The sequence below is a fragment of the Malus sylvestris genome, chromosome 16 (assembly GCF_916048215.2).
Source record: "Malus sylvestris chromosome 16, drMalSylv7.2, whole genome shotgun sequence".
Taxonomy (NCBI): Eukaryota; Viridiplantae; Streptophyta; class Magnoliopsida; order Rosales; family Rosaceae; genus Malus; species Malus sylvestris.
Window position 1 is genome coordinate 39,337,243 of NC_062275.1, and position 27,718 is coordinate 39,364,960.

The 27,718-nt window shown below is 37.3% G+C and overlaps 3 protein-coding genes and 1 long non-coding RNA gene across 11 annotated transcripts; 2 read left to right on the forward strand and 2 right to left on the reverse strand.

The window, feature by feature from the left end:
- Positions 1-560: 560 nt before the first annotated feature.
- On the reverse strand, positions 561-5,760 carry LOC126608081 (peptidyl-prolyl cis-trans isomerase FKBP53-like). Of its 5 annotated transcripts, none has more exons than XM_050275844.1 (14): positions 5,583-5,757; positions 5,288-5,361; positions 4,700-4,935; positions 4,245-4,381; positions 3,562-3,856; positions 3,194-3,418; positions 2,817-3,047; positions 2,456-2,665; positions 2,081-2,320; positions 1,533-1,779; positions 1,257-1,344; positions 1,136-1,177; positions 975-1,023; positions 561-892 (listed from the first exon to the last, which is right to left on the reverse strand). In XM_050275844.1, exons 1-14 carry the CDS (start codon positions 5,593-5,595, stop codon positions 811-813), a joined length of 2,169 nt encoding a protein of 722 aa, XP_050131801.1. In that variant the 5' UTR covers positions 5,596-5,757; the 3' UTR covers positions 561-810. The 5 variants fall into 5 exon arrangements, 4 of the variants coding, with proteins under 4 accessions (XP_050131801.1, XP_050131803.1, XP_050131802.1 ...); XM_050275846.1 differs by having other exon boundaries at positions 2,817-3,044; positions 5,583-5,753; XM_050275845.1 differs by having other exon boundaries at positions 2,081-2,317; positions 5,583-5,752.
- Positions 5,761-6,134: 374 nt separating this feature from the next.
- Positions 6,135-11,017, reverse strand: LOC126606512 (uncharacterized). 4 transcript variants are annotated; one of them, XM_050273899.1, is made up of 10 exons: positions 10,676-11,017; positions 10,507-10,578; positions 9,739-9,847; positions 8,718-9,233; positions 7,555-7,723; positions 7,378-7,464; positions 7,217-7,253; positions 7,079-7,132; positions 6,933-6,989; positions 6,135-6,850 (listed from the first exon to the last, which is right to left on the reverse strand). In XM_050273899.1, the coding sequence occupies exons 5-10, from the start codon at positions 7,707-7,709 to the stop codon at positions 6,773-6,775; spliced, it is 468 nt and encodes a 155-aa protein (XP_050129856.1). In that variant the 5' UTR covers positions 7,710-7,723; positions 8,718-9,233; positions 9,739-9,847; positions 10,507-10,578; positions 10,676-11,017; the 3' UTR covers positions 6,135-6,772. The 4 variants fall into 4 exon arrangements, with proteins under 4 accessions (XP_050129856.1, XP_050129854.1, XP_050129855.1 ...); XM_050273897.1 differs by having other exon boundaries at positions 9,166-9,468; XM_050273898.1 differs by having other exon boundaries at positions 9,166-9,233; positions 10,676-11,015.
- Positions 11,018-11,260: 243 nt separating this feature from the next.
- Positions 11,261-27,247, forward strand: LOC126609361 (uncharacterized; the record flags this gene model as incomplete). Its single annotated transcript, XM_050277289.1, has 15 exons — positions 11,261-11,876; positions 11,950-12,063; positions 12,279-12,341; positions 12,511-12,649; positions 18,930-18,996; positions 19,130-19,220; positions 19,457-19,510; positions 19,818-19,898; positions 20,304-20,418; positions 22,200-22,386; positions 22,478-22,561; positions 22,802-22,960; positions 23,061-23,965; positions 24,057-24,240; positions 24,336-27,247. Coding segments are annotated over exons 10-15 (4,281 nt in total), but the record flags the coding sequence as incomplete, so codon positions are not given.
- Positions 27,248-27,249: 2 nt separating this feature from the next.
- LOC126608852 (uncharacterized) lies at positions 27,250-27,684 on the forward strand. The gene is made up of 2 exons (XR_007617995.1): positions 27,250-27,377; positions 27,475-27,684. It is a non-coding gene; the product is annotated as an uncharacterized LOC126608852 (long non-coding RNA).
- Positions 27,685-27,718: the final 34 nt, after the last annotated feature.

The following is a 27,718-nucleotide window of genomic DNA, read 5'->3' on the forward strand; positions in this document are numbered from 1 at the left end:
TTTTAGTGAAATTTCTCCAATGCACATCAAAAGTGCACTGTGCATTACTACAAGAGCCAATAGATTTCGCTTGGTCAAAGTGATGTACCAACTCTTGTTCAAATGTGTAATTTAGATGTGCACTAGAGAAAAGTCTCTAATTTTAGTTTTCCAACTTGTCGATGGATACAGCAACACAACATTATAATAGCCTTACACATTTCAACACAATCAGTCTCGTATTTGGTCTAATAATTCTCATACCAAAACTATACTTCATATAAATTATAATTTGTATGGTTAATGCCTTGACAGATCAATTAAAGATCGTTTTGTAATGTATATTTTTTTTGTCGATTTATTCCCTAAACTAGTAACAGCTTGTATTTCAGCCAATTACCCCTTTTAAGCATTTGAATAATAGTTACTTGCCTCCCCATGTTGGATCTTACTAACCCTGCTGGTGATTAAATCTTCAGTCAATAAATCCGAGTTCGGGTTGATCCGATCAGTACACTTTGAGAAGACTTAACACTGCAATTATAACGCCATTTGAGAACATCGGGAATCAAACACGTGGATAAATGGAAATTACAACTTTAATTAGACCAGAGCAAAACGTTTCCAGAAACATCCCAAAAGCCAGCTTTCTATTGCAAAATCTCGAGGCCGTTCCCATACATTTGAAAACCATACCCAACCCTGTTGTTACTCCCTCATTTTTTTTCCTCTCGTACTGATGAGAAGGAGAGAAAAATCTCAAAAAGACAATATGCACAAACAAAATACAGAGGCCGGTACCAAACGCTGTAGAATTGATCAATTGATCGCTTAACGAGCTTTCACTAATTCAATATCATATTCCAGCCATGAGTTTGGTGGTATACCTGCACCATCTCCTCTACTCCCATAGCTGCAAGCATGTACAGCAAGTCAGAAACCAAAAAAGAAAAAAGCAGAGAAGGAAATCAGTTGGCTAAATTTTAATAACATACGCCAATGACGGGGGTATAACAAGTCTTCTTTTTTCACCAACTCGCATACCTGAGAATCATGCACATACATCACAAGAGTCTTGAAATAATAAGGAAAGCAATATAATCAAAACGTCAAAAACTCATTTATAAAATATAGATCAAATTTTAGTAGCCATTACCGTCAATGCCAACATCCCAACCATCTATAACTTCCCCTTTGCCTGCAAGAAGCAACAAATGTAAATACAAAAGCAGAAACAATGTTTTGGTAAAATATTAGTTTATCTCATTTGGTGATACCTAAGCGAAACCTGTAAGGAGCACTGCTGTCAGTTGAGTCCATTACCTTGCCATTCTCTTTCAACTTGCCAACATAGTGAACACTTATCTGAAACAGAAACTACTACAATCAACATAGCTCCATTAATCTTTTACTTTAACTTGCTCTAGAAGAAAGTTTCAGACTAAGAATAATTCAGCTAAGCTACCATTATCCATTGGAGGGTTACATCCAAATATTTATTTTAGAAAAGCATCAATATCAAATAGATCAAATACAAATTCGGAAAGACTAGCCTTTTTCCCCGATGTGGCAACTTTGCCATCTGGTTTTCCAGCTTCTAACTCCTCAATTCTTAATCCACTTGGGAAGGTCTTAACTTGAGATGACTTGGCATTAGCATTATCTTCTGCTGACAAGAGAGGCACATCTGTGTTCCCAGCTACCTCATGTGCTTCAGTTTTACTTTTCTTCTTCTTCTTTTTAACTTTCTTTTCATCAGACTGACCATCAACAAATCTACCAGAATCATGGCCAGAATTCCTGGAAAAATGGACATACAGATTTTATACTCAATCAAGGGAACTATAATAAAATCGCACACAACCAGACATGGCCTAAAAATCGCATAGATATTGGAATTGGGTGAGGGAGAGAAATTTTTAACTTCCCGATAGAAGATAATAATAGACAATACATTTGATCAATGGAACCGCTTACTAAAGTTTACACTCCATTTCAATGGACATGTCCTTTCATGCTATTCCCAAGACTGAGGTGGAGTCAAGGGGGCAAAAAGTATATCTTGTGACACAGAGACAAACATGAGGTAAAAATAACTCACCCATCCTTGGCTGACTGCTGATTTTGCTCACTCCTCACAGGTAGATCTGGGCAGATGCCACCCCTTGCCTCATCCTGCTGCCCTTTATCCTCTTTAACAACATCATCAAGGTTAGTGCAGACAACCTCCAATATTTTCCCCTCCACACGCTTCTTCCTTTTCTTCTTTGGCCTTTCACCATTTTCAAGGTTGACCTCTATTGAAGGCTTTGACAAATCATCTGGCCCCTCAGGTACACTGCTTGAGTACATCAATAATAAAACAAAAATCAAAACCAATAAACATCATTGTCAGTAAATTCTCCATCCATAAAAATAATATGCACACTCAAGTATCATGATTGAGAATGTATTTATTCGAGGCAAAAGAACTCACATATGTTTGGCCACCTTCTGTTCTTGTCCGTCCATAACGCACAAAATTTGGGTCTGAATTTGGGCTCTAGTGTCATCTTTCTGGGCTTCGTCCACCTTTTCAAGTGCTTTATCCTTTGGCCGTTCTTTCCATTTTTTCTTCAGCTTTCCACCATTTTCAAGGTTGACCTCTGTTGAAGGCTTTGGGAAATCATCTGGCCCTTCAGGTGCACTGCTTGAGCACACCAATAATATAGCAAAAATAAAAACCAACAAATATCATTGTCTGTAAATTCTCCAACTTTAAACAATAGTATGCACACTTAAGTATCATGAGGTAAGAATGTAATTATACGGGGACAAAGGAAGCAAAAAGAACTCACATATGGTTGGCCACTATCTGTTCTTGTCCATCCTCCACACACAAGTTTTGGATCCTATTTTTGGCTCTGGTGTCATCTTTCTGGGGTTTTTCATCCTCCTTTTCAAGGATACCAGCTTTAAGTGCTTTATCTTCTAGCCGCTCTTTCCTTTTTTTCTTCAGTTTTCCATCATTTTCAAGGTTGACCTCTGTTGAAGGCTTTGAAAAATCATCTGGCCCTTCAAATGCGCTGCTTGAGCACACCAATAATATAACGAAAATCAAAACCAACAAACATCATTGTCTGTAAATTCTCCTACTTTAAAGAATAGTATGCACACTTAAGATTCATGATTCAGAATGTACTTATTCAAGGCAAATGAAGCAAAAAGAACTCACATATGATTGGCCACCTTCTGTTCTTGTCCATCCTCCACACACAAATTTTGGGTCCTATTTTCAACTTTGGTGTCATCATTTTGGGCTTCGTCCTCTTTTTCACGAAAACCAGATTCAAATGCTTTATCATCCAGCCGTTCTTTCCTATTTTTCTTTGGTGTTCCACCAATTTCAAGGCCTTCTTCAGAAGAAGGTAGGAAGGTATCTACTGGCTGGTCAAATCGCCTGCATTCCAATTTGGCAATCAAGATGACAAACAAGTATCAATAACTCAATTTGGTACAAGTACAATGAAAATATATTCAACTGATGGGAAGAGATCAATCTTTTTCACAAGCTTCCATGGTCTTATTAAGCAGTACAAATACCTTTTCAACTGACCATCTACATCCACATCATCACCATCGTTCATTGTTTCAGTAGCATTAAAGACACCATCCTCTGTTTCATTGCTAGTAGTGGTATCTGCGGCTCTCTTGTCAACTTTTTCTTCAACTTCCTCTGTTGTGTTTCTAGTACTGGATTTTGTCTTGTACAAAGAGGAAATTAGGCATCTGTCATCATCTTCACCCTCCACTTCGGACTCGCTCACTTGGTACATCTTCCGAAGTCGTCTTCGATGGCCCTTGCCATTATGAGGTTTATGCTCGTCCAAAAGCTCCTCTACACACCAGATAGATATATCTCAGAATAGTATTGCAAAAATTCACCAATGATTCATCTTCAAGAGGACATTAACTTGATATGAACTAAAGATGCAAGCCAAAAAACTGAACAAATGTGATGCAGAGACCAAAAAACTGGTGACATACACTACTGAACACGGAGTAGATGAACATGAGCAGGTTGTCTACAACAAGCACCAAAACGATGATTTAAGTTACGTAAAAAAAAACTAGGACTCTTAATTATAGGAGCTTGTACTTGACTGGGCTTTATTTATTTTCAGCTGACTCCTGTATCAGGAGCTACTGCTAATGACCAAACTTTCACATCATGTATACTACATTTTGTGAGAGAAAAATTTAAAGCATATATTTGGTAGCCGTACCTTCACTATCAAGAACAGGAGAAGCTGGGAAGACTTCTGGGTCATCATCATTAATAAAACTATCTTCATACTTGTCTTCTTCACTATCAACAGACATCTTGGTTTCGGAATTAGCAATATCTTCCCCATAAGATTCTCTTGAAATCATAGTAAAGGGAAACTAAAGATAACCTCACATGAGACAAACGATGAAAAATGTCCATAACCAAAAGGGTTATGTAGCTTTGATCTTGGATAGAAAATATCCCCCCAAAAAGAAACTAGTCTCTTAGTCTCTTGGGTTCCCATTTTTTGCAAAAGAAAAAAAAAAGTGTCCTACGGTTTTTTTCTCTCCTTTCCCATTAACTAATTAGATAGGTAGTGATGGAGTAAAAACAGAGAAATTTGACCAAAAGTATTAAGCACGGAAGAAAAGATAATGGACTAAACAATAACCACACTAAACAAAAGGATACGAATTATCATCATCAAAATTGTGATGTTGGTGACGAGGAAGATAGTGGCCAGATAGGTGAACACTCCGAGGACCAAGAACTGAGAAGATGACTTCCTCACGCTCTTCAAACTCCACATTTATTTGCAATGACTCAGCCTTCTCAGGAAACAAGGAGCATAGATAAACAGGACTCTTGTTTCCCACATTACACTGAAGTGTGCTTTTTTTCGTCGCAGTCCCATTCCCCAGTGTGGCCTGTGTATATAAAATTATAAATACTACATACGATACTGATCTAAACATTAAATCGGAACTAAATATCAGAACACATCAAAACATTAGAAACCAAGTTCAGATGACTCAATATTAGACCATATTCAATTTTCACATGCGTAAAAGCGGAAGTAAATTATAAATACAGTTAACCAAAAGCAGAAAAACAAAACCTTTCAGAGAAAAAAAAACTATAAATTGTAGGTCGCACAGCAATGCCCATTTTAGCTAAATTCTACGCTTAAAAAAAAAAAAAAAAAAAAAAAAAAAAAAAAAAAAAAGAAGAATCACAAAGCAAAGAAGAATAAGTGGTCGTTGTGATAAGAAGCACTACCATTGAAACGTGAAGGCGTCCTTTCAAGCCATCAAATATGTGAGTGAAAGGATTTCCGGGTTTCACTTCGACTCCTGTAATAATCAATGAATAAACAACACACTTGACAATAACAACTCAGTCGACCTCCACTTGGTTGCTCCGAAAAGCCAAGCAGAAGATATAACGAAAACTTCAAAACTTAACTACTAAAATATAAAATTCCATTCATTTTTAAACAGAAAACCCAAATAAGTAAATTCAAACAGTTGATCATCGTCGATAATTTTCAATTTACAAGGGAAGAGAAACCGACCCCAGAAAGCCATTTTGTTTGGGAGAGACTGATATCTACAGCCCTAGAGAAAAAGGCCCGGATTGCTTGCTCCTCCTCCTTCCCTAAACCCTGCTGAGAAATTAAAGGAGAAAACCTAGAAACAATCCTTTTAAATACAGAGACGGCGGGTGCAAGCCTGCGGTCTGACTTTTTGTTGACGTGGCAATCCCTAATAGGAGGTTACCTTGATAGCGTTGGTGATGGTAGCCTCCCCCAGCGCCGGGCGGGAAAAGAGGAAATTTTTCACTAATACATCTATATATACTAGCCTCTCCGAACGCACTAACGTGGTGCGAGAGGCATTTTTGCATCACGGGCGCTACGCGCCCCTAAAGGTGTATTGTGTTTTTTTTTTTATTGTAATTGTCAAGATATATTTTAGATGTATTGGGCAAAGAGGTACTTTATCTTTCTCATGCACGTCTTAAAAAGTTGTCATATTTTTTGTTTTCACTTTGCCTAAAATAATGATTTAAATGTTATTCATGCAATTGTCAAACAACATCATCTGGAAGCAAGTTCCTACCTAAAGTTCATAAACAATAGTAAGTAGATGTGAATAAAAAAAAGTAGATGAAAACATTAAGTACTCGTAGCAAAATACAAAACAACTTAAATGTCAAAATATAAAACCTACATCACAATATGTACATTTTTCACAATACCCATAAAGTCTATATGTCATTGTTTCTTTTGAAAAGAAAATTGACATCAATGCTGCAATTTCCACCCATTCGTTCCTGATTGACACTTCAAATTTTCATTGCCAATCTACAAACAATAGTGAGAAAATTAACTATTTTGGCAGCAAGCAAACTTCTTGTTTTTGTTAGGCTCTTTTTTCTCTAACGTTTCAGTTACTCAGTACTGAATTGCTTAACTATTTTTCTTTCTATTTTTTTCCTTCTTTTTAGTATTTCTTCCTCCAGACCCTGCGTAAAGAGGGAGCCTTGTGCACTGGGTACGACCTTTAGTATTTCTTCTCCATAGGCAGTGCATCTCACAAACATGCAGGGAACCAAAAATAAATAAAAAGGAACGAAAATCTAACAAAGAGGAAATTATTTATAATACATCCATGAAAATTAAAGAAAACCTTATAATATGTTTTGAAGACACGTTTGTAGTTACCAACATTCAAAATAAAATAAAATAGATCCATCCATGAGTTAAGTTTTCTTGCAACATGAGCGCCATGGTTGCCACCCATTTGTTTTCACGTGATGCTTCAAGTTTTCATTGTGAATCTATAAACAATATGAGGAAATTAGAAGTCAAACTATAAAAAAACAAAGCATCATTATATAAGTAGAGAGTAATAACATGTACCTTTAAATTAGACAATTTACCCATAGCAACACTTTTGCTCCAATTGCTTGAAGAAAACTGTAAATTAAGTATTTAAGTATTTGATCAAGTTTGAGTTAAAAGTTTGTGATCACGTTTATGAAATAAGTAATAATGTGATGTTGTACCTTAATCCTATGCTTCAACTTTTTCAGTTTGAGCAAGGTATGATGCTTGTAGAACTGTTACAAAATTAAGTTTGAAATATTTCAAACTAATATAATATAATGTACTGCATAATTAACTATTAAAAAATGTTATTATACCTTATCTAGAAAAATTGTATGGTTACGATTAATCTTCCTACACCCACATAATTGGCCAGTTAGAATATTCATGTGTTATAATTATGAATAATTAATTGGCAAACATATTATAAAGGAAGAATATTGTGAAAGATAGATAGGCATGGTAAGTAGGATTATACCTTATTCGTTGAACTTTTTTGTAGGTTCGTATGATGTGAGGAGTATTTGCATTTTTCATTTCTGCTAAAGCAATTTTCATGCGCCACCTATATGAAAAAGGTATATATAAGGTTCAACGTTTCCTCTCAAAATTTTATTTTATAAAAAAATTAAGAAGAAAGCTAACGAATACATACTGCTCATGCTTCTTCTTTTTAAACTCTTTGAGAATTAGTTTGCTAAGTTCAACAGTTTTCACCCCAACGGAGATGCCCCAACCAGGCGAAAAAATAGAAACACGTCTGCTAGGTAGCTCATTTTTAGGTTGTGCCATCTTCACTTTTTGTTGCATTTCTTGTAGAGTTCCTATAAATAAACAAAATAAATAACTTTTGACACAACCAAAATAAATATGAAAAATGCACGACTTTTGGGCATATGTATAACATATGTCACATTTTAGGACATCTTAAAATGCAATGCATATGTTAAAGAGCCTTTCTTAATCACGCGTACAATTAGTATTTAGAGATTGTCTATACTTATTGTCTTCATATATGTACGTACAAATGTTTTTAAACCTTCTTACAATGCAACACGATAGTCTCATACTTTCTTCGCACGGTAAAATATAAAAAAAAAAGTCACTAACAAACGTGTTAGAAAATGTCAAAGGCATAGAGACAATAACAAATGTCATCTCAGGTACTAAATTGTCAAGCTTTTCTTACTGCTTGTGCTCATTGGAAATAAGAAGGATCCAATTATTCAATCGTCCAAATAATCTATTAACAAAAGGCACTTCAAAGCTTGTCTGGCATACATGCAATAATAGAACAATGACATACCATATTCTGCAACCAAAGGAATGGAGTCCAAAATTTTATACTTTGGGTCAGAAATGAGTTTCATAAAGAAATCCAGTAAAATACCACGAAAATCAAAGGGCAGCATTCGTTTTTTCTTCACTAAAGCACAAAACTACCATATACTTTAATACATCAGATAAACCGAAATCTGCCAAAACTTTGCTATGTACATTTAGAGTGAGATTAAGAAGGAAAAAAATGCTATCCTTAAATAATTTATTTTCCAAAAGAATTACCACTGTGTTTTGGTTTGCTTCTAAATTCCAAGTATGTAGCACACAATTAGAGCAGTAAACAATCTCCAATTTTCTTAGCACCAAAATGTAACTGACTTACACCGTTACACGTTCAACCTATCGAAACAAATTTCCGAAATCAAAACTAAGTACAATATCGCTTTCCGGCATTTCTACTACGAAATTACCAAAACATAAACAAATTTGAGCTTCATATAATCACTGTAAACGCGTACAAATACAAAATTTGATTACATGAGGGAGTGCTGTCAGTTTGCAATCAGTGCCGAAAACCTCAGTATTTGATAATTCAATGAGCATTGAGATTTTAGATGATGAACGACAGTACCACACCAAGTATGGACATGTAGAAACACCAAAAAAGTAAATCATTGCTAATGCAATACAAACAATGTTGACATAGTTTTAAGTATTTAACACAACAAAAAGATATCAACTTCCAAAAATTTCTTAGCCATCCAGTAGACACAATGTAATTAAATTTACTTCATGCAACTACTCCAAAACCACAGATGGAAGGCGCATTTCTCTCAATGTGGGTGGGACCCAATAAGTCCAAAACAATCAAATTTATTTGCTACCCAGTAATCCAATTTTCCCAGCAACCAAACAGTAATTATAAAATATCAAAAAATTGCTTTTTGGAAAATGAGAATAATAAAAAATAATTCACGTTTTTTACCTTTTACTTTTGCTTGCCTTTTCTTCACCGATCTCCTTCCCTGCTTCTTAGTCTTCGATTTTCCAACTCTACAAAACCCAAAATTGACTACAATAAACTCAAAACCCATTAAAAACTTGAACAAACCCAAAAAACCAAGGAAAGCACAGAAAATATGAGAGTGAGTATTAGTGAAAATGCTTACCAGATCATCCTTGAAAGTTAGAATTTTTAGTCTAAAAGAATGAGTGTGTATTCTTCCTTAGTGCAATGTTTGAGAGAGAGAGAGAGAGAGAGAGAGAGAGAGAGAGTAATGGAAGGTACCTAAGGCCACCAAACAAAAAGATAGAAAAAACAATGTGCAAACGATGGGACAACAACAAAACGGAAATTGAATAAAGAGGGGGAAATACTGTGAATCCTAGCGTTTATTGCCAAATGGTTCTTCAAGGTTAGCGATTTCAGGGTTTATTTTGTAAATACAGAAAATTTGACAGAGTGTGTGCGAGTTCTTCCTCATTGTAATATTTGAGAGAGAGAGAGAGAGAGAGAGAGAGAGAGAGAGAGAGAGAGAGAGTGAGTGATGGAACGTACCTAATGACAGAGAAGTAAAGAGTTAAAGAAATACTCGAGGATTTGTGTAAATCCTCACGTTTATTTTTCGGATTGCAGGTTTGTTGAAGAAATCATACAGAAGTGGGGTCTGTACACAACACAAAAGTAATTAACACGTATTAGTTTAAATAACAGAATTCAATTCACACATTACCCCAAAGCATTAGTAAAACATAAACAACAACTGGTAATTCAGTAACTCCTTAAATGTCTCTGGCATTCCACAAAAGCAAAAATTAAGCCAGAAACTGAATAACCAATACACAAAACAGAGAGCTTTCTACAAATTGGTACAAAACCAAGTTAAAAAATCTGGTAAATCTAAATAATTTCGAATGGTTCAAATGACAATCGAGTTAAATACTCCAAATTAGTATACATCAAAATAAGTGCGTGATGAACAATTTAATTAAGCATAGAGTACCTAGATTGAAGCAGAAAGTGAAAATCTCTAGCGAAAACCCATTTTAAAATCTCTAGTAAAAACCCATTTTAAAAATCTAGCCAGGATAAGGATAATATTGTTCGTCTAATGTTTTCAAAGCTACCTGGCAATGACAAACACAAAAATAATCAGAACATATCTATACATATACATAAGCATATCAGTTCTTCCAACCTTCCAGTAGACACAATATAATTAAATTCCTGCAACTACTCAAAAACCACAAAACAATCAAATTTGTTTGCTACTCAGTAACCCAATTTCCCAGTAGACACAATATCCAAAAATTGCTAATAACTCACATTTCTTCACCGATCTCCTCCTCTGCTTCTTAGCCTTCGATTTTCCGATTCCACAAAAGTCGTGCAAATTGACTATAATAAACTTAAAACCCATCAAAAACTTGAACCAACGCAAAAACCCAAGGAAAGCAAATAAAATATCAGAGTGAGTATTAGAGAAAATGCTTACCGGATCGTCCTTGAAAGTTAGGATTTCTGGGTTTTTAGTCTAAAAGAATGAGTGCGCATTCTTCCTCAGCGCATCGTCTGCACATTGATTTTCAGGATTGCCAGTTTCAGATGAAGAAATCATCCAATTTTCCCTTTTGTATGCTTTGTGGGGATCGAGAACGTGCGATAAATGGCGGTTCCATGTCGGGTCTGTGAACCGCTGCAGTTGCTGCTCTAATCGTGCGATAGTTGGTTTCCGTCTTTCTACCTGTGAGTGTTTCTTCACAGAGGCTGTGATCCAAAGGCTGAAAATGAATTTAAAGTGTAAGTATCTTATCCAATGGTTGTGGATTAATGTCGTTGAGATGTTATACACTCTCGCTCTCCTAAAATGGAGGAGTGGTGTTGGTTGGTTGGGTTAAATTCATTTTATCTCATTTTTTAAAATTCATTATATCTTATTTTGTTTTTTTTTTCTCTGAAAACTGATTTGGGTCGAACGTGGTTGAATTTGTGTCTTCCACGTTTGTTCTTTTGAATTTTATCTCTTTTTTTTTTCTAATTTTTTTTTCTAATTTTTTTTTCTTTTGGGTTAAATTCATTTTGCCTCCTGAGTGATCTGACCTCCCGGACCCTGCAACAAACTAAGGAATATGGAGAGGAGGTTTGGCGTGAAAAAGCTTTAAAAAATGGAAGAGAAGTTAGAGGACGTTTTGGGGGGGGGGGGGGAGGAAACGAATGAGGGAGTTCTATAACCGTAAAACTCCGTTGTGGATAATTATCATCATTTTTTTGTTAATTTAAATAGTTAGTTTTAATTATAAAGTAGAGATATATTTTCTTCACAATCCAAATAAAAAAAAACGGAAAATGAGGACAAACTGGTAAAAACAAAAAAAACTGTGTTGAAGGCAAAAAAAATCAAAACAAAAAATAAATACATGCTAAAGATGATGTAGAAAGAATAAGCGCCAACCAGTTGATAGTTTTCCCACGATCTGGACTGAGTTTAGTGGGAGGATCAACAGTAACTACCCACACCCCACTAATATTTAGAGATGAATATTCGGAAGGAAATCCATTTTCGTTTTCACCAGATTAGTGTGTGGTTCCATTCGTTCCAAACAGAAAAAGGATTGAAAAAATTAGTCACAGATCTCCTTCTTTGTTGTTGCCATTCTGGGTTTTGTGCTCTGCATGCAACGGCTTTTCAAAATCAGGTACACCACTTTCTGATTATTAATTTTGTTTGTTGCATTGACTTCAAATGGAATTTTGATTCAAACAAATTAGATTGGAGAAGGAATTCCCATAGTTGAACCTAAGCCCGTAGACAAGTGCGAGGCTCTCAAGCGATTGCTCGCTCTCATCGCCCAGTGCTTCCAAATCTCCAATTTCTTCCCTGAGGTCGGTCTCCAACTTCATCACTCTCGAATTCGAATCCGAAAATTGATAAAATTTTGAAAAAGCGAAGCAATCAATTTTGTAATTTGAATTCAGTTTCGACTGAATTTTGTACTGTTTTCTTTTCGTTTCTTATATATATGTGCATAACCCCACAGTATTGGGTGCAGTTCATGAATGAGCTAAATTAATTTAGTTTTTCTTTTGTTCCTTGGCAGGCTGTTGTCTTCCCATGCGTGTGTTATCTCATGCTACACAGAGGTAGATTAACAAAGTTGCAGGTAATTAAGAAGCAATCAATTTTGTAATTTGAATTCAGTTTCGACTGAATTTTGTACTGTTTCCTTTTCGTTTCTTTGGCTTTTGATTTCTCTCCTTTTTATCCTGCATTTTAATTGCCCTGTTTTTTCCAATCTTTTCCTGCTTTTTCCCATACGACGTGCATTGCAGGAAGGAGAGATAGAGGTACTGCAAATTGTTCCAAAAATAGAGCACACCACCCCGACAATGATAATCATAATGCAGGTTGCAATCTGAAAATTAGAACAAGAAACCATTGTGAAAACCATTTTATAACACAAGATTTCCGGTAATTAAATTTCATTTAGTACAATGATGGTTTGCTTCTTAATTACCTGCAACTTTGTTAATCTACCTCTGTGTAGCATGAGATAACACACGCATGGGAAGACAACAGCTTGCAAGTTCAGTGCAAATGGAGGCCAAAACGAGTTAGGGGTGAGGATCGGAGATCAAGAAATACCAAAGAGCGACTGTTTTCGTTACCTAGGATCTATCTTGCAAAAGAACGGAGAATTAGATGGAGATCTCAACCATAGAATACAAGCTGGATGGATGAAGTGGAAGAGTGCATCCGGCGTGTTGTGTGACCGCCGTATGCCACTGAAGCTCAAGGGAAAATTTTATAGGACGGCAATAAGGCCGGCGATGCTGTATGGCACAGAATGTTGGGCGGTGAAACATCAACACGTACACAAAATGGGTGTAGCGGAGATGAGGATGCTTCGTTGGATGTGTGGGCACACGAGAAAGGATAAGATTAGGAATGAGGATATCCGGGGTAAAGTAGGAGTAGCCGAAATTGAAGGAAAGATGAGAGAAAATCGGTTACGGTGGTTTGGACATGTGCAAAGAAGGCCTACTGACGCTCCGATTAGAAGATGCGACTATGGGACAGAGGTTCAGGGCCGAAGGGGTAGAGGAAGACCTAGGAAAACTTTGGAAGAGACTCTAAGAAAAGACTTAGAGTACTTGGATCTAACGAAGGACATGACACAGGATCGAGCACAATGGCGTTCTAAGATTCATATAGCCGATCCCACTCAGTGACTTGGATTTTCCAAGTCTCCAACCAAGAAGTTTTCCTCACTCGGGAAATTAAGGGAACACTACCCCAACCTACATGCTCCACTCAGAAAGCTTCAACATACAAGCTTCAACAAAAGAAAATTCAAAGAACTTAGCGAAGAAGGCTTTGGTGTATTTAACACAATACGTTGAAATGAAGGAAAGCTTATTTATTGATATCCCCGATAAGCTACAAATATGTACATATACATGAGTCAAAATAAACACACAAGAGGGAGCCTTCACAAAGGTTGCTTAGGAGAAGTCTCAGCAGTCGGTAGAGCCCCAGAAAGAGAAGGCACCGGAGGGGGATCATTTGGAGCCTCAGTACTGGACAGAACCCTAGAAGGAGGAGGCATCAGAGGTTGATCATTTGGAGCTTCATTACGCGGTACAGCCCCAGAAGACGAAGGCAATAAATGCCTTTGGAACAAACCCACAAATCTCAGATGATCAAGTAAAACCTGACCATCAGTTTCCTTCATCTGGTCAAGCTTCCTCTTCATGTTTGTAGCATAGTCATGTGCGAGCCGGTGCAACTGTTTATTCTCATGCTTGAGCCCTCTAATCTCCTGTTTGAGACTCATCACTTCAGCCGCCAATGATTCAACTTGGCGGGTTCGAGCAAATAGGCGTTGGGCCATATTAGACACAGAACCTGCACACTGAACACTGAGAGCCAGCGAATCCTTAACAGCTAACTCATCAGACCGTTTGGAAAGTAGTCTGTTATCTTTGGGAGTGAGAAGGTTTCTGGCCACCACCGCAGCGGTCATATCATTCTTCATCACGGAATCCCCAACGGTAAGAGGACCAGTTGGGGAGACGAAGGATGGGCGCCATATGTTGTCTGGAGAAGGCGGGGCTGCCTCTCCAACAAGGTTCAAGTCAAAACGACGGTCGGAGGGGCCAGACATTTTCAAAGGTGTTGAAGAGAGAAGAGGTCGGACAAATCAAGATCTTAGAAGTGCAAGAATGAAGCTTCTACTGGTGGAGATTCAAGTGTGCTTTGGAACTTAATGCCAGCCTCTATAAAAATCTGCACTCGACGGAGCTTCAGAAATCAAAGAGGCGCCTGCTCAGAAATCGAAGAGGCGTTTGCTTTCTCAAAAGTTGGGCTGCTTAGAGATCACGAGGGTTGATCTCAGAAATCGAACAGCCGTTTGCTTTCTCAAAAGTTGGGCTGCTCAAAGACCACGAAGGCCGATCTCAGAAATCGAAGAGGCGCTCGCTTTCTCAAAAGCTGGGCTCCCTAGAGACCACGAGGGCCGATCTCAGAAATCGAAGAGGCACCTACTTTTCCAGCCTTGTCAGCACCTGTCACACGCACACTCAGCTTTGCGGAAATTATGGGCATTCTGTCAAAGACTTCTGGGGAAGTAGAAAACACATGAATCTTACTGTTCAATCACCCACTTCCCACACGCAACAATAGCTCATGGGTACCACAGATAACTTTGCCAAAGTTCTCTGCCAAAGTTGAGCACGTGAAGCTTGCAGCTCCCACTACATCGCTCTGACCAAGAAGGGTAAAAGAATAGCAAAGAAACAGCACTAACAAAGTTTAGACCCATAAATTTTGAAGGTCTAGCTACCATATTATTACCCACAAGGGTAAAGGAACAGTACCACTGCTGGATAATTGGAAAGTCCATGTATGTCAACCTCTGTGCTTCGTGGTAAGGTAGACTAGCAAACATGCCCAACCTTTACTCACATTCGAGAAAACACTCCCAATAAGATTGCTTGCTCCAAAATCGAAGAGGCACCGTCCTCCGAATCTAAAGAGCCAGACTCCCAACATGACTACTTTCTTAAAAATCGAAGAGAGGGTAAAGGAACAGTACCATTGCTGGATAATTGGAAAGTCCCTGTGTGTCAACCTCTGTGCTTCGTGGCAAGGTAGACTAGCAAACATGCCCAACCTTTACTCACATTCGAGAAAACACTCCCAACAAGATTGCTTGCTCCAAAATCGAAGAGGCACCGCCCTCCGAATCTCGAGAGCCACTCTCCCAACATGATTACTTTCTCAAAAATCGAAGAGACACTGCTCCCCGAATCTCGAGAGCCAGACCCCCAGCATGATTGCTTTCTCAAAAATCGGTGAGGCACCGTTCTCCGAATCAATCGAAGAGGCGCTCGCTTTCTCAAAAGCTGGGCTGCTCAGAGACCACGAGGGCCGATCTCAGAAATCGAAGAGGCACCTACTTTTCTAGCCTTGTCAGCACCTGTCACACGCACACTCAGCTTTGCAGAAATTATGGGCATTCTGTCGAAGACTTCTGGTGAAGTAGAAAGCACATGAATCTTACTGTTCAATCACCCACTTCCCACACGCAACAATAACTCATGGGTACCACAGATCACTTTGCCAAAGTTCTCTGCCAAAGTTGAGCACGTGAAGCTTGCAGCTCCCACTACATCGCTCTGACCAAGAAAGGTAAAAGAATAGCAAAGAAACAGCACTAACAAAGTTTAGACACATAAATTTTGAAGGTCTAGCTACCATATTATTACCCACAAGGGTAAAGGAACAGTACCACTGCTGGATAATTGGAAAGTCCCTGTGTGTCAACCTCTGTGCTTCTTGGCAAGGTAGACTAGCAAACATGCCCAACCTTTACTCACATTCGAGAAAACAGTCCCAACAAGATTGCTTGCTCCAAAATCGAAGAGGCACCTTCCTCCGAATCTCGAGAGCCAGACTCCCAACATGACTACTTTCTCAAAATCGAAGAGAGGGTAAAGGAACAGTACCATTGCTGGATAATTGGAAAGTCCCTGTGTGTCAACCTTTGTGCTTCGTGGCAAGGTAGACTAGCAAACATGTCCAACCTTTACTCACATTCGAGACAACACTCCCAACAAGATTGCTTGCTCCAAAATCGAAGAGGCACCGCCTTCCGAATCTCGAGAGCCAGACTCCCAACATGATTACTTCCTCAAAAATCGAAGAGACACTGCTCTCCGAATCTCGAGAGTCAGACCTCCAGCATGATTGCTTTCTCAAAAATCGAAGAGGCATCGTTCTCCGAATCTCGAGAGCCAGATACCACAGACCACTTTTTCAAAGTGCTCTGACAGAGTTAAAACATGTGAAACTGGCAGCTCCCACTACCGTGCTATGATTAAGCAGGGTAAAGGAATAGCATTATTACTTGTTGTTAGGGAGACTCCTATATATGTCGACCTCCATCCCCAACGGACAGGCAGACCTGCAAAAATGCTCAACCCTTCATCATATCTGAGAGGGCACTCCCAACAAAGCCTTTCGAAATATTCAGCTTTCTTTCCCCCCGATAATACCTCTGCAAACAAGCTATACTAGAGCAAGAATATCTCATATCATCAGGGTTAAAAGCAAGAGTATCCCATATCATGCTTTTTCCCTGTTTTTTCTTTTGGCCTTGTTTTTACCTGCAAGACAAGGAGAAAGAGAGCAATCAGTCAGCACTTGGAATCAAGCTTCCAGCCAGGAACTGACTGCCTGGAACCCCTTACCTGATTACTTACCTGGCATTGCTCTCGAGTACTCATCTTCATCATCTTATGTTTCCAGGGAAGATTCCGCATCTGCTTGAGGAACAGATAGGGCAAGTGCGAAGGATACAAGGAAGCATGTGGAGACAAGCGTAACAGCACACGTGCCGATACATCCATTACTCTGTCAAAAGCAAAAGTATCCCATATCAGCAGGGTGGAACGTACTCTAGATTTGATGGACTTGTTTTGACCCTCAAATTCTTCAGTCGGCCTTATACTCTGGAGGAAACTAGAAAACCCTCCAGCTCAGTTCAAGAATAAGCCTGTGGAAAGTTACTTCTTCAAAAGCAAAAGTATCTCATATCATCTCTTCTCATCTTTCTTCTCTTTATCCTTCATGCTGCTGCAAGATGGGGAGAAGGTGAACAATCAGTCGGAGCTCTGATTGCTTACCTTGTCTGTCACCTCTTTCAGCAGACCCCCTAGCTCGGCGACTTGGGGGACTCCTACTACATGGTTTGTATCGCGCTTGACCAAGCCTGAAACTACAAGTAAGCTTCAAGTGAAATTGATACATTACCTTGTGCATCTCCACCAGTTAAAGATACCACCCCTGGATGGAGGAAGAGTACTTCCAGAGAAGATGCCACATCTACCTATGAGACAGATAAGGCAAGTCAAGACGACACCACACTCCGATACTTAGAAGTTTCGTGATTACGAGATCATTCTCCCACAATATTTCCTAATGTCATTTGTACTAAATCATTCACTCGTACTCACTAAAGGAGAGCTTGAACCTATGTACTTGTGTAAACCCTTCACAATTAATGAGAACTCTTCTATTCCGTGGACGTAGCCAATCTGGGTGAACCACGTACATCTTGTGTTTGCTTTCCTATCTCTATCCATTTATATACTTATCCACACTAATGACCGGAGCAATCTAGCGAAGATCACAAAAAGCGATCGTTTTCGTTACCTAGGATCTATCTTGCAAGAGAACGGAGAATTAGATGGAGATCTCAACCATAGAATACGAGCTGGATGGAAAGAGTGCATCCGGCGTGTTGTGTGACCGTCGTAGGCCACTGAAGCTCAAGGGAAAATTTTATAGGACGGCAATAAGGCCAGCGATGTTGTATGGCAGAGAATGTTGGGTGGTGAAGCATCAACACGTACACAAAATGGGTGTAGCGGAGATGAGGATGCTTCGTGGGATGTGTGGGCACACGAGAAAGGATAAGATTGGGAATGAGGATATCCGAGGTAAAGTAGGAGTAGCCGAAATTGTAGGAAAGATGAGAGAAAATCGGCTCTGGTGATTTGGACATGTGCAAAGAAGGCCGACTGACGCTCCGGTTCGAAGATGTGACTACGGGACAGAGGTTCAGGGCCGAAGGGGTAGAGGAAGACCTAGGAAAACTTTGGAAGAGACTCTAAGAAAAGACTTAGAGTACTTGGATCTAACGGAGGGCATGACACAAAACCGAGCGCAATGGCGTTCTAGGATTCATATAGCCGACCCCACTTAGTGGGAAAAGGCTTTGTTGTTGTTGTTGTTGTTGTTGTATTCATGAACTGCACCCAATACTATGGGGTTATGCACATATATATAAGAAAGAATAAGAAAGAAGTTACTCACCACTAGCATTGCTACTAAGGATCCAATCAATGCCATCACAGAGCCTTGAAACTCTTGGTGTATGTAAATCTGTTATATGTTGCAGTATACTAAATCTGTTATATGACTTCTTTGTATACCAAATCTGTTATATGACTTATTTTTATTTTATTTATGCATATAGTAAGTATCCTTAAAACTCTTGGTGTATGTAAATCTGTTATATGTTGCAGTATGCTTGCTGAACGAGTTGCTTTAGACATAGTAAAAAGTAAAATTATCAAGTTCAACCCATTTTTCTCAATAAAATGGTAGTTTTCTCCTATTCTTCAAATTTACTGAAGGTTCTATTCGGAATCATTGTTAATGTTGTGTTTCTTCGTTTTTACAGGGAATGAAACTGCTGTCTTCCTCTTCTTGATACCCATGTTGATAGCATTGATCTTCAACAGTTAAAGGTGAAGTCTCATCTACCACCAGTCCCTCATCAATAATACAATTTCCCCATCCCTTTTGTAAATTTATTTTTGTTTGCTCAGTATGACGATTTCAGGGCATGCTTTAGTTTACAGTCTTCTTTTCCTTTTTCAGTGCATGTATCAATTTTTAGCACTTTAGTGTGTGGTGAACGTTCATTGACATATCCCTTTTTTCGTGCGTTCAAGGGGGGGGGAGCTTCAAGGTACACCAATTTTTATTTCAATGGATTTTGTTTTTGGGCTATAGGGAGTTTATTTGGGGGTGTTTTTAGTTATAATGGGAGACAGGGCACATTATTAATATATGTGCTCATGAATTGATTAGGATTAGGATAGTAGAGTTTTTGCTAATTTATGTGTTTTTATTCTCTGTACTATTACAATCGTCTGCATGTATATTGGGACTAAATTGAATAATGATGCTTCCTTTTATGCTCAGTGAAAACACATACCAAAGCAACAAAGCTATGGTGGTGGGAATAATCGTTCTCAGGTATGTATGGTAAGCATGTGTGATATGAATTAGTTTGCCAAAGTTCACTATAAGTAGATTGTACATATTTGATTCTCTGGGATATTGTAACTGTATTTTGGTTACATCAGTTGTTGCATATATTGGGCAATGCAGTTTTGTTGGTTCATATTAGGGAATAGGTTGCTTTTAATTAGAGCCTTTTTTATGGTCGCTATTAGTTCTCGCACATATGGGCAATGAAGTTTTGTTCTTTATCAGTTGTAGCGACATACTAAGTCATGATTGTTACAACCTTTGACCTTGAACTTTTTTTTTGCTTATTTAGGTGAAGTTTGCAATCCAATACATGCGAAGAGCTATCCAGAAAAATGCAAATTTGGACATAATGAACGTGAACATCATTAAGGTATCTTATCCATAAGTATTTTTTCTATCTGTATCCTCATAAACTTAGTTTATCTTTATCATTTCCCTCATAACACTACATTAAGGGAGCGTCATGATCCTTATTATCATTAAAACAGCTGTGTGGTACATCTAATGATCCTTATTATCATTAAGACTTAGATCTTATCTAACCATTCTACAATTGAATTCCAGACAATAACTGGAATCCCCAATCTAACCAACTCAACATACGTGTCTACAAAAATAGAACAAATATATTATCAAGACACAGATTTAATCAAGTCATCTTTAGCAGAATTTGGTAAAATAAACTGTTCAAAGAGAATCAAATATGTAGTGAGCTGTATTTTGTGGTATTGTTAAGGATAAGATGATATATATGCCTCCGTTTTTTTCTCAACAGGAAACTGAGATTGTATGATGCGGTTGAAGACGCCAACGTAAATGGAACAGAAAGAAGAGGGACAAATAAAGAATAGAGGATAAAATACATTAGCTCCCTTCGGTTCTGTTAATTGGTACTTTTCTCCTATTTTTCATTTTTTTTATGCATGAATACATATCCATCATTCCTATATCCAATCAGAATAACTATGTACTTCGTGTATCACCATTCTCTTGGCCTGAAAACTTATTTGGATGGTTCTGCTTCTGTACGAAGTTCTTTCTTATATGATGAATGACTTCTCGCCTATTTTGTGTTTCATTGCACTCTAGCGTTAGGTGTACGAAAACACAGAATTTTTTTTTCTTTCCTCCTCAAGTGACAAATTTGTAAACGACCATTAATTGAAAGAAATCATGTTGTTTTAATGGCCTGACTTAAAATGAATGGAATCAAATGATTTGAAGTTAACTCTTTTCTAGATGTTTCAGTGCATATTATGGTCTCATAATTTGGATTATTTTTCAAATATTAATATTCGGTTATACATTTTGACTTCTATCTCTTTTTCCAAATTATTGATGGAGGGAGACTCGATGTGTCTGTGTGCATGCATAATTTGGAACACACTGGAGGAATGGGTAGTATAGTTTGGATTTTCTAAAACCTTAAACATGAATATATGGTGTTTCATGAGTCAACCATATGGAGGAAAGAGTAATATGGTTTGGACTTTTGATTTCTATAAACATGGGTTGATTTGATTTAGATTTTGGTAACAATAACAAATTTAAACAGCTCAACATGGCAATGAAATTCATAATAACGAAATTTATATTTGAAAGAATCTCGATTGAGCTTCTGAATTCAATCTAATTTGATACGAATGTTTTTTTTGTAACTTTTTGCCTGCATATGTACATTTTAATTACTACTTACTATAATGCAACTTATATTCTCATTTCAATGATCCGTTTGCAGCTATGAAAAAAAATATTAAAATTGTGGAGGCATTGAATTTACTACGGAGTTTGCAGGCGGAATTTATGAGAACGTTTAAAATATGTGTCATGAAAAATAGTCGAAACCGTATCAACTCATGTTTAGCGTTTTTTAATGAGATAAAGTGTGAGCTATATTTTGTGGTATTGTAAGGATAGAAGCATATATATGAATTCTTACTCAGGTTAAGTCATAAATTAATTGTTTAAACTGTTCTCTTACGCTATTATTTGGCTTCTTGCTGTATTTCTTTCTTTATTCTTCGTTAACCTCTTCAAACGTGCTTTCGTGTGCAAAGAGCTTTTCTCTTATTACTCATTTTACACGCAACTTAATATGTTCTATTCACTTTTATTCGTAAGTGTGGTTTATTTTAGTGGTGTAACAAAGAAAACAACTAATGCAACACATACTAAGGAGCGTGTAGTGCCCGTAATTATATCATGTCCATATATAAATTAGAGGCATTCACATTAAGCTAACTCGACAAGAAACATATCTCACTGGTGCAATAGGGAATGTTGACATTAAACAATGATATGATAGGGTTTAGGGTTATTACAAAAAGTTTAAAATTCTACTCATTCAGTTGACATAAAAATTAAAACGATATAAACTACGCTAATTTGTAATATTTTTTTTTAAAAAAAAAAACCCTTAAGGCTAAATTATATCCAAGGCCTAACACCAACCAACAAGTGTATAAAGGCCCGTCATTTTCTTGCATTGATACTTATTACACTTCAAAAATATTTTGTGATTATTTTATTTTGTTCTTTTGTATCATAGTGTTGTGTACATAAAGCTTTTGTTTTCATCTGTTCGTAGGCATCTGTATACACCTTTTCGTATTTGTGGAATGTCACAAAATTTGTATTCTATTTAGGTTCATTATGTTTATTAATTTTTTAGATAAATTTTTCCATGGAGTGTGCTCAAAGTCGTACAAGATAGTGGCGTCAATCATTGAGTCCTGAAGAACGTCAAAGATATCTAGCTCGACGACGTCTAATAGCACAAGAAAAAAGACAACAAATTCCAACTCCAAGTGATGATCATACTATGACATTCCCCAGTAACATACAACAAGAAATTCCTGGTATTTATTTCATATTCTTTTTTCTTAAACTCATAATTAAAAAAATTTTAAAAATCTAATTTCTATTTTTTTTTAACTATGCAACAAGTAGGTCCCAGTAATATACAAGAACAAGTTCATTTGGCTAACTATGATGTTGAGGTCAACCCCAGTAATATACAACAACAAATTCCAGGTATTTATTTAAATTTCTTTATTTGTATTTGTTTCACACTTTAAAAATTAGGTAATTTTTAGAACACTATTTTGTGCATTGAAATCTCATTTTATTCTTTTGTTCGTACTCTCATATTGATCTCAATGTTGTAGTTATTTTTAGTGGTAGTCTTACAAAATATTAGACCACAACTAAATATATTAAATATTAAACATTAATTTTTTAACTAATCATATTATAATGTGGTGTATTTATTAGAACAAATTGAGCATGAAAGCGCGAGTTCAAGGGTTCTGTCAGATATCACAAATCGTGATTACCAAACTTCTGCTACAATGCGTACTCATATAGGATCATTGACACATTCGAATAGGTCACAAATATATGATGGGATGCTCTCAACTCTTCCCCATAATGGTGAGCTTAGTATATAATTCTATCTATATATAGAAGATATATTATTAGTTACAAAGGAAATTCTTATACTGAGTGTTGGATATTCATGTACAAATATCAGAAGAAGAACATGCAACTAGAACCAATCGTCATGTGCGGCAAAGTAGAGGAAGAAGAAACCACAATTGTGCTAGAAATTATAATGAGAATCGGGGTATCCTAGGTTGCCGCTTACCTGCTCCAACCACATGTCCGTACTGCTACGCACGATTGTTTACTCGAGAAACTTTGAATATGTGTTGCTTGAAAGGAAGAGTTGCTTTACCCCCAATACAATCTCCACCAGAAATGGTTGCTCTTTTCTCTGACCAAACAAATGAGGGTAGACACTTTAGGCAAAATATTCGAGCTTACAATCACGCATTTGCATTCACTTCAATGGGAGTACACGTGGATGAAAGAATAAATATTAGTGGCCGTGGGATTTACACATTTCGTGCTCAAGGTGCAGTATATCATAAGATTGGTGGACTTTTACCACATGAAGGAAACAGACCGCGATTTTTACAAGCCTATATATATGACACTGAGCATGAAGTTGAAAACCGAATGTGTGAAAGTGAAGTTTTAGATAGACGTGTGGTTGAAAAGATACAACAGATGTTGAACAACCATAATCCTTTTGTTCATACATTGCGAAGCCTCGGACAACGCCAAGATTTGCCGAATTGCAAGTTGATCCTAAAAGAGCAACCAATAGATCGGCGTCAGTATAGTCTACCATCAGCATCACAAGTTGCAGCAATTATAATAGATGGAGATGATGCCACCATTGCAAATGGAAGGGATATCGTGGTCGAGACAATTAGTGGAAGACTTTCTCACGTCCGAGACTATGTCGGATTTTATGATCCGTTACAGTATCCACTATTGCTACCTTACGGTACATATGGTTGGGATGTTAATAGTCGTGATGATGGTGGAAGAGCAATAACATGTTGCGACTATTATGCTTATATGTTACAGGTTTGTACCAATAACATAATTTACTTCCCAATATATATAAATGAATGATGATTTCCATATTAAAAGCAATATATGAAATTTGCTTATGCAGATACGCCATAATGGATCATCACTTTTGCTTCGAGGTGGGCGTCTCTTGCAACAATATGTTGTAGATAACTACATTAAAATTGAATCACAAAAACTTCGATGGCTGCGTTCTAATCAAGCCACAGTTAGAGCGGATCTCTATAAAGGACTTCAAGACTCTTTAAATGCAGGTCAACACAATGCAGGTATATATATCATTTCAGTTATCGTTATTTAAAAATATAACTTTGTTCAAAATCTGTACAATATATATAGTTAATTGAAAATAAAAAATTAACAGGTAGCATTGGGCGTAGAATTATTTTACCATCATCATTTGTTGGAAGCCCACGTGACATGTACCAACGATATCAAGATGCAATGACTCTGGTTCAAAGATTCGGAAAGCCAGATCTTTTTATTACCATGACATGTAACCCAAGTTGGGAAGAAATCAAAAGTGAATTACTCGCTGGACAAACTCCACAAGATCGTCCTGACTTACTCACTAGAGTATTTCGTGCAAAACTTGAGCAACTAAAAGAAGACATCATTGAAAAGGGGGTACTGGGCAGTGTTGTTGCGTACGCATATGTTATTGAGTTTCAGAAACGTGGTCTTCCACATGTGCATATGCTGGTGGTGTTAGATGAAAATGATAAGATCAATAACCCAGATGAGTATGACCAAATTGTTAGAGCTGAAATACCAAACGAAGACGTAGAGCCTCAACTTTACAATGTGGTGTTAAAGCATATGATTCATGGCCCATGTGGGATTCATAATCCTCAATCTCCATGTATGAAAAATGGGAGCTGTAAGAGAAAGTATCCCAAACCATTTGCACCAGTCATTGTTCAAGGGAATGATTCGTATCCAATTTATCAAAGGCAAGGAAATCGATTGCCCGTTTCTCTTGATCGACAAGGAAACATAATGGTTGATAATAGTTGGGTCATTCCATATAATCCATGGTTGCTGTTAAGGTATGATTGTCACATCAATGTTGACATTTGTGCAAGCATAAAAAGTGTCAAGTACTTATATAAGTATGTTTACAAAGGCCCAGATAGAGTGACAGTCGAAGTGCAATCAGACCTTGAATACGATGAAATAAAGCAGTTTCAGGATGCAAGATGGGTTTGCGCACCAGAGGCATTATGGAAGATATTCAAGTTCATTATTAATCGAATTTACCCATCTGTTGAGCGATTGCAAATACATCTTCCTAATATGCACCAAGTTCAGTTTCGTGCCGACGAGAGCATAATAAATATTCTACATGATGAGAGTACAAGAAAGACAATGTTAACTGAATTTTTTACACTTAATCATGTGGATGCAGAAGCGCGACGGTACTTATACATGGAAATCCCATCACATTACAGATGGATTCAAGCTCAAAGAAAGTGGTCTAAAAGAATGAATCGTAACAAGGTTATTGGGCGAATATATGCAGTTTCACCTGCTGAAGGTGAAAAATTTTACCTTCGAATTCTTCTTAATCATGTTAGAGGACCAACATCCTTCACAAACTTGAGAACGATTAATGGGGTTTTGCATCCAACATTTAAACAGGCAGCAGAACAACGAGGTTTGTTAGAAAGAGATGACAGTATTCGACAATGTTTGCTAGAGGCCTCCACAATTCAAATGCCATCGGCTTTAAGAAGATTATTCGTCACCATATTGGTATATTGTGCACCAATTGGTGTTCGAGGGTTATGGGATGAGTTCTATCCATTCATGATAGAAGATTATGTTTCCATGACTAACATGACTCCCACACTTGCTACCAACAGACTCTTGCGTGAGTTGAACATACTTTTGGTTCAATTTAATAAGAGTATAAACGAGTTTGATTTCCCCCAAATGACAAGAGGAAATGAATCAAGTTCAGGAATGACAAGATGTATTGAAGATGAGATATCCATAGGTATTCCACAACAAGATCTTGATGCAATTGAACGCTTAAATGATGACCAAAGAAATGCGTTTAACATAATAATGGGTGCAGTTCAACGATCAGAGAATGCAACTTTTTTTGTGGATGGTCCCGGTGGAACTAGAAAAACTTACTTATATCGCGCATTGTTAGCAAGCTTGAGAAGGTTGGGGCACATAGTATTAGCAACAGCATCATCTGGAATAGCAGCTACGATATTGCCTGGTGGGAGGACAGCACATTCTAAATTCAAGATACCACTTAGTCTCGATGCATCATCGATGTGTTCGATTGGTAAGCAATCTGATTTAGCAAAGCTAATACAAAAGGCAAAGGCAATTATCTGGGATGAAGCAACAATGACCCATCGTCATGCATTTGAAGCACTCGATCGAACATTCAGAGACCTAACAGATATTGACTTACCATTTGGGGGAAAAATAATGATATTTGGGGGAGATTTTCGACAAGTTCTTCCTGTTATCCGGAAAGGAACCAAGTCCGAACTAATCCAAGCAAGTGTTGTTAAGGCATCATTTTGGTCAGAGGTAAACATTTTACAACTCAAACAAAACATGAGATCCATAAATGATCGTGAATTTTCAGAATTTTTACTTCGTGTTGGTGATGGGAATGAAGATGTTATTATGGATGATATGGTAAAACTACCTGAATGCATGGTGATACCATGGGAGAGTGAGCATTCCATCAATCAATTAATTGCCAAAATCTTCCCTGACTTAGAGGATCATATGAATGATGCAACCTACATGGTGGAAAGGGCAGTGATAACTCCTACAAATGAAGACGTTGATATGTTAAATGAAAAGATAATCAATATGTTTCCAGGTTTAGAAGAGACAATGTATTCATTTGATTCAGTTGAGGATGATGAAAGGAATTTGTATCAGCCAGAGTTCTTGAATTCAATCTCACTTGGTGGTTTGCCTCCGCACAAGTTAACTCTGAAAAGAGGTGCTCCAATCATGCTTTTAAGGAATATTGATCCGAAATTGGGATTGTGTAATGGTACAAGATTATTGTGTCGTGGTTCTTACCGAAATCTTATTGATGTTGAAATTCTAACTGGACAATTTGCCAGATCCAGAGTTTTCTTACCAAGAATCCCTCTCAAAAGTACCGATACTGCTGGGCTTCCATTTGAACTTACAAGAAAGCAGTTTCCAGTGAAACTAAGTTTCTCTATCACTATAAACAAATCTCAAGGTCAGACAATACCACATGTAGGCGTTTACCTTCCAGATCACGTCTCAAAGTCAACCACAACTGTGTTAGTAAAAAATGGCTCCATAGTTGGCCAACAAGGTGTATTTACACGGAATGTAGTATACAAAGAAGTCTTGCTTCATTCCAGCTAATTATGGTGATTCCTAATAGGTAACAACTTTATTAACGATAATCTTTCAATATGCATTTCTCACTTATCATTTAACTCTTTTTATTTGATTTTTAATTTTCTCACTATTGTTTGTAGATTGGCAATGAAAATTTGAAGTGTCAATCAGGAACGAATGGGTGGGAATTGCAGCATTGATGTCAATTTTCTTTTCAAAAGAAACAGTGACATATAGACTTTATGGGTATTGTGAAAATGTATATATTGTGATGTAGGTTTTATATTTTGACATTTAAGTTGTTTTGTATTTTTCTACAAGTACTTAATGTTTTCATCTACTTTTTTTTATTCACATCTACTTACTATTGTTTATGAACTTTAG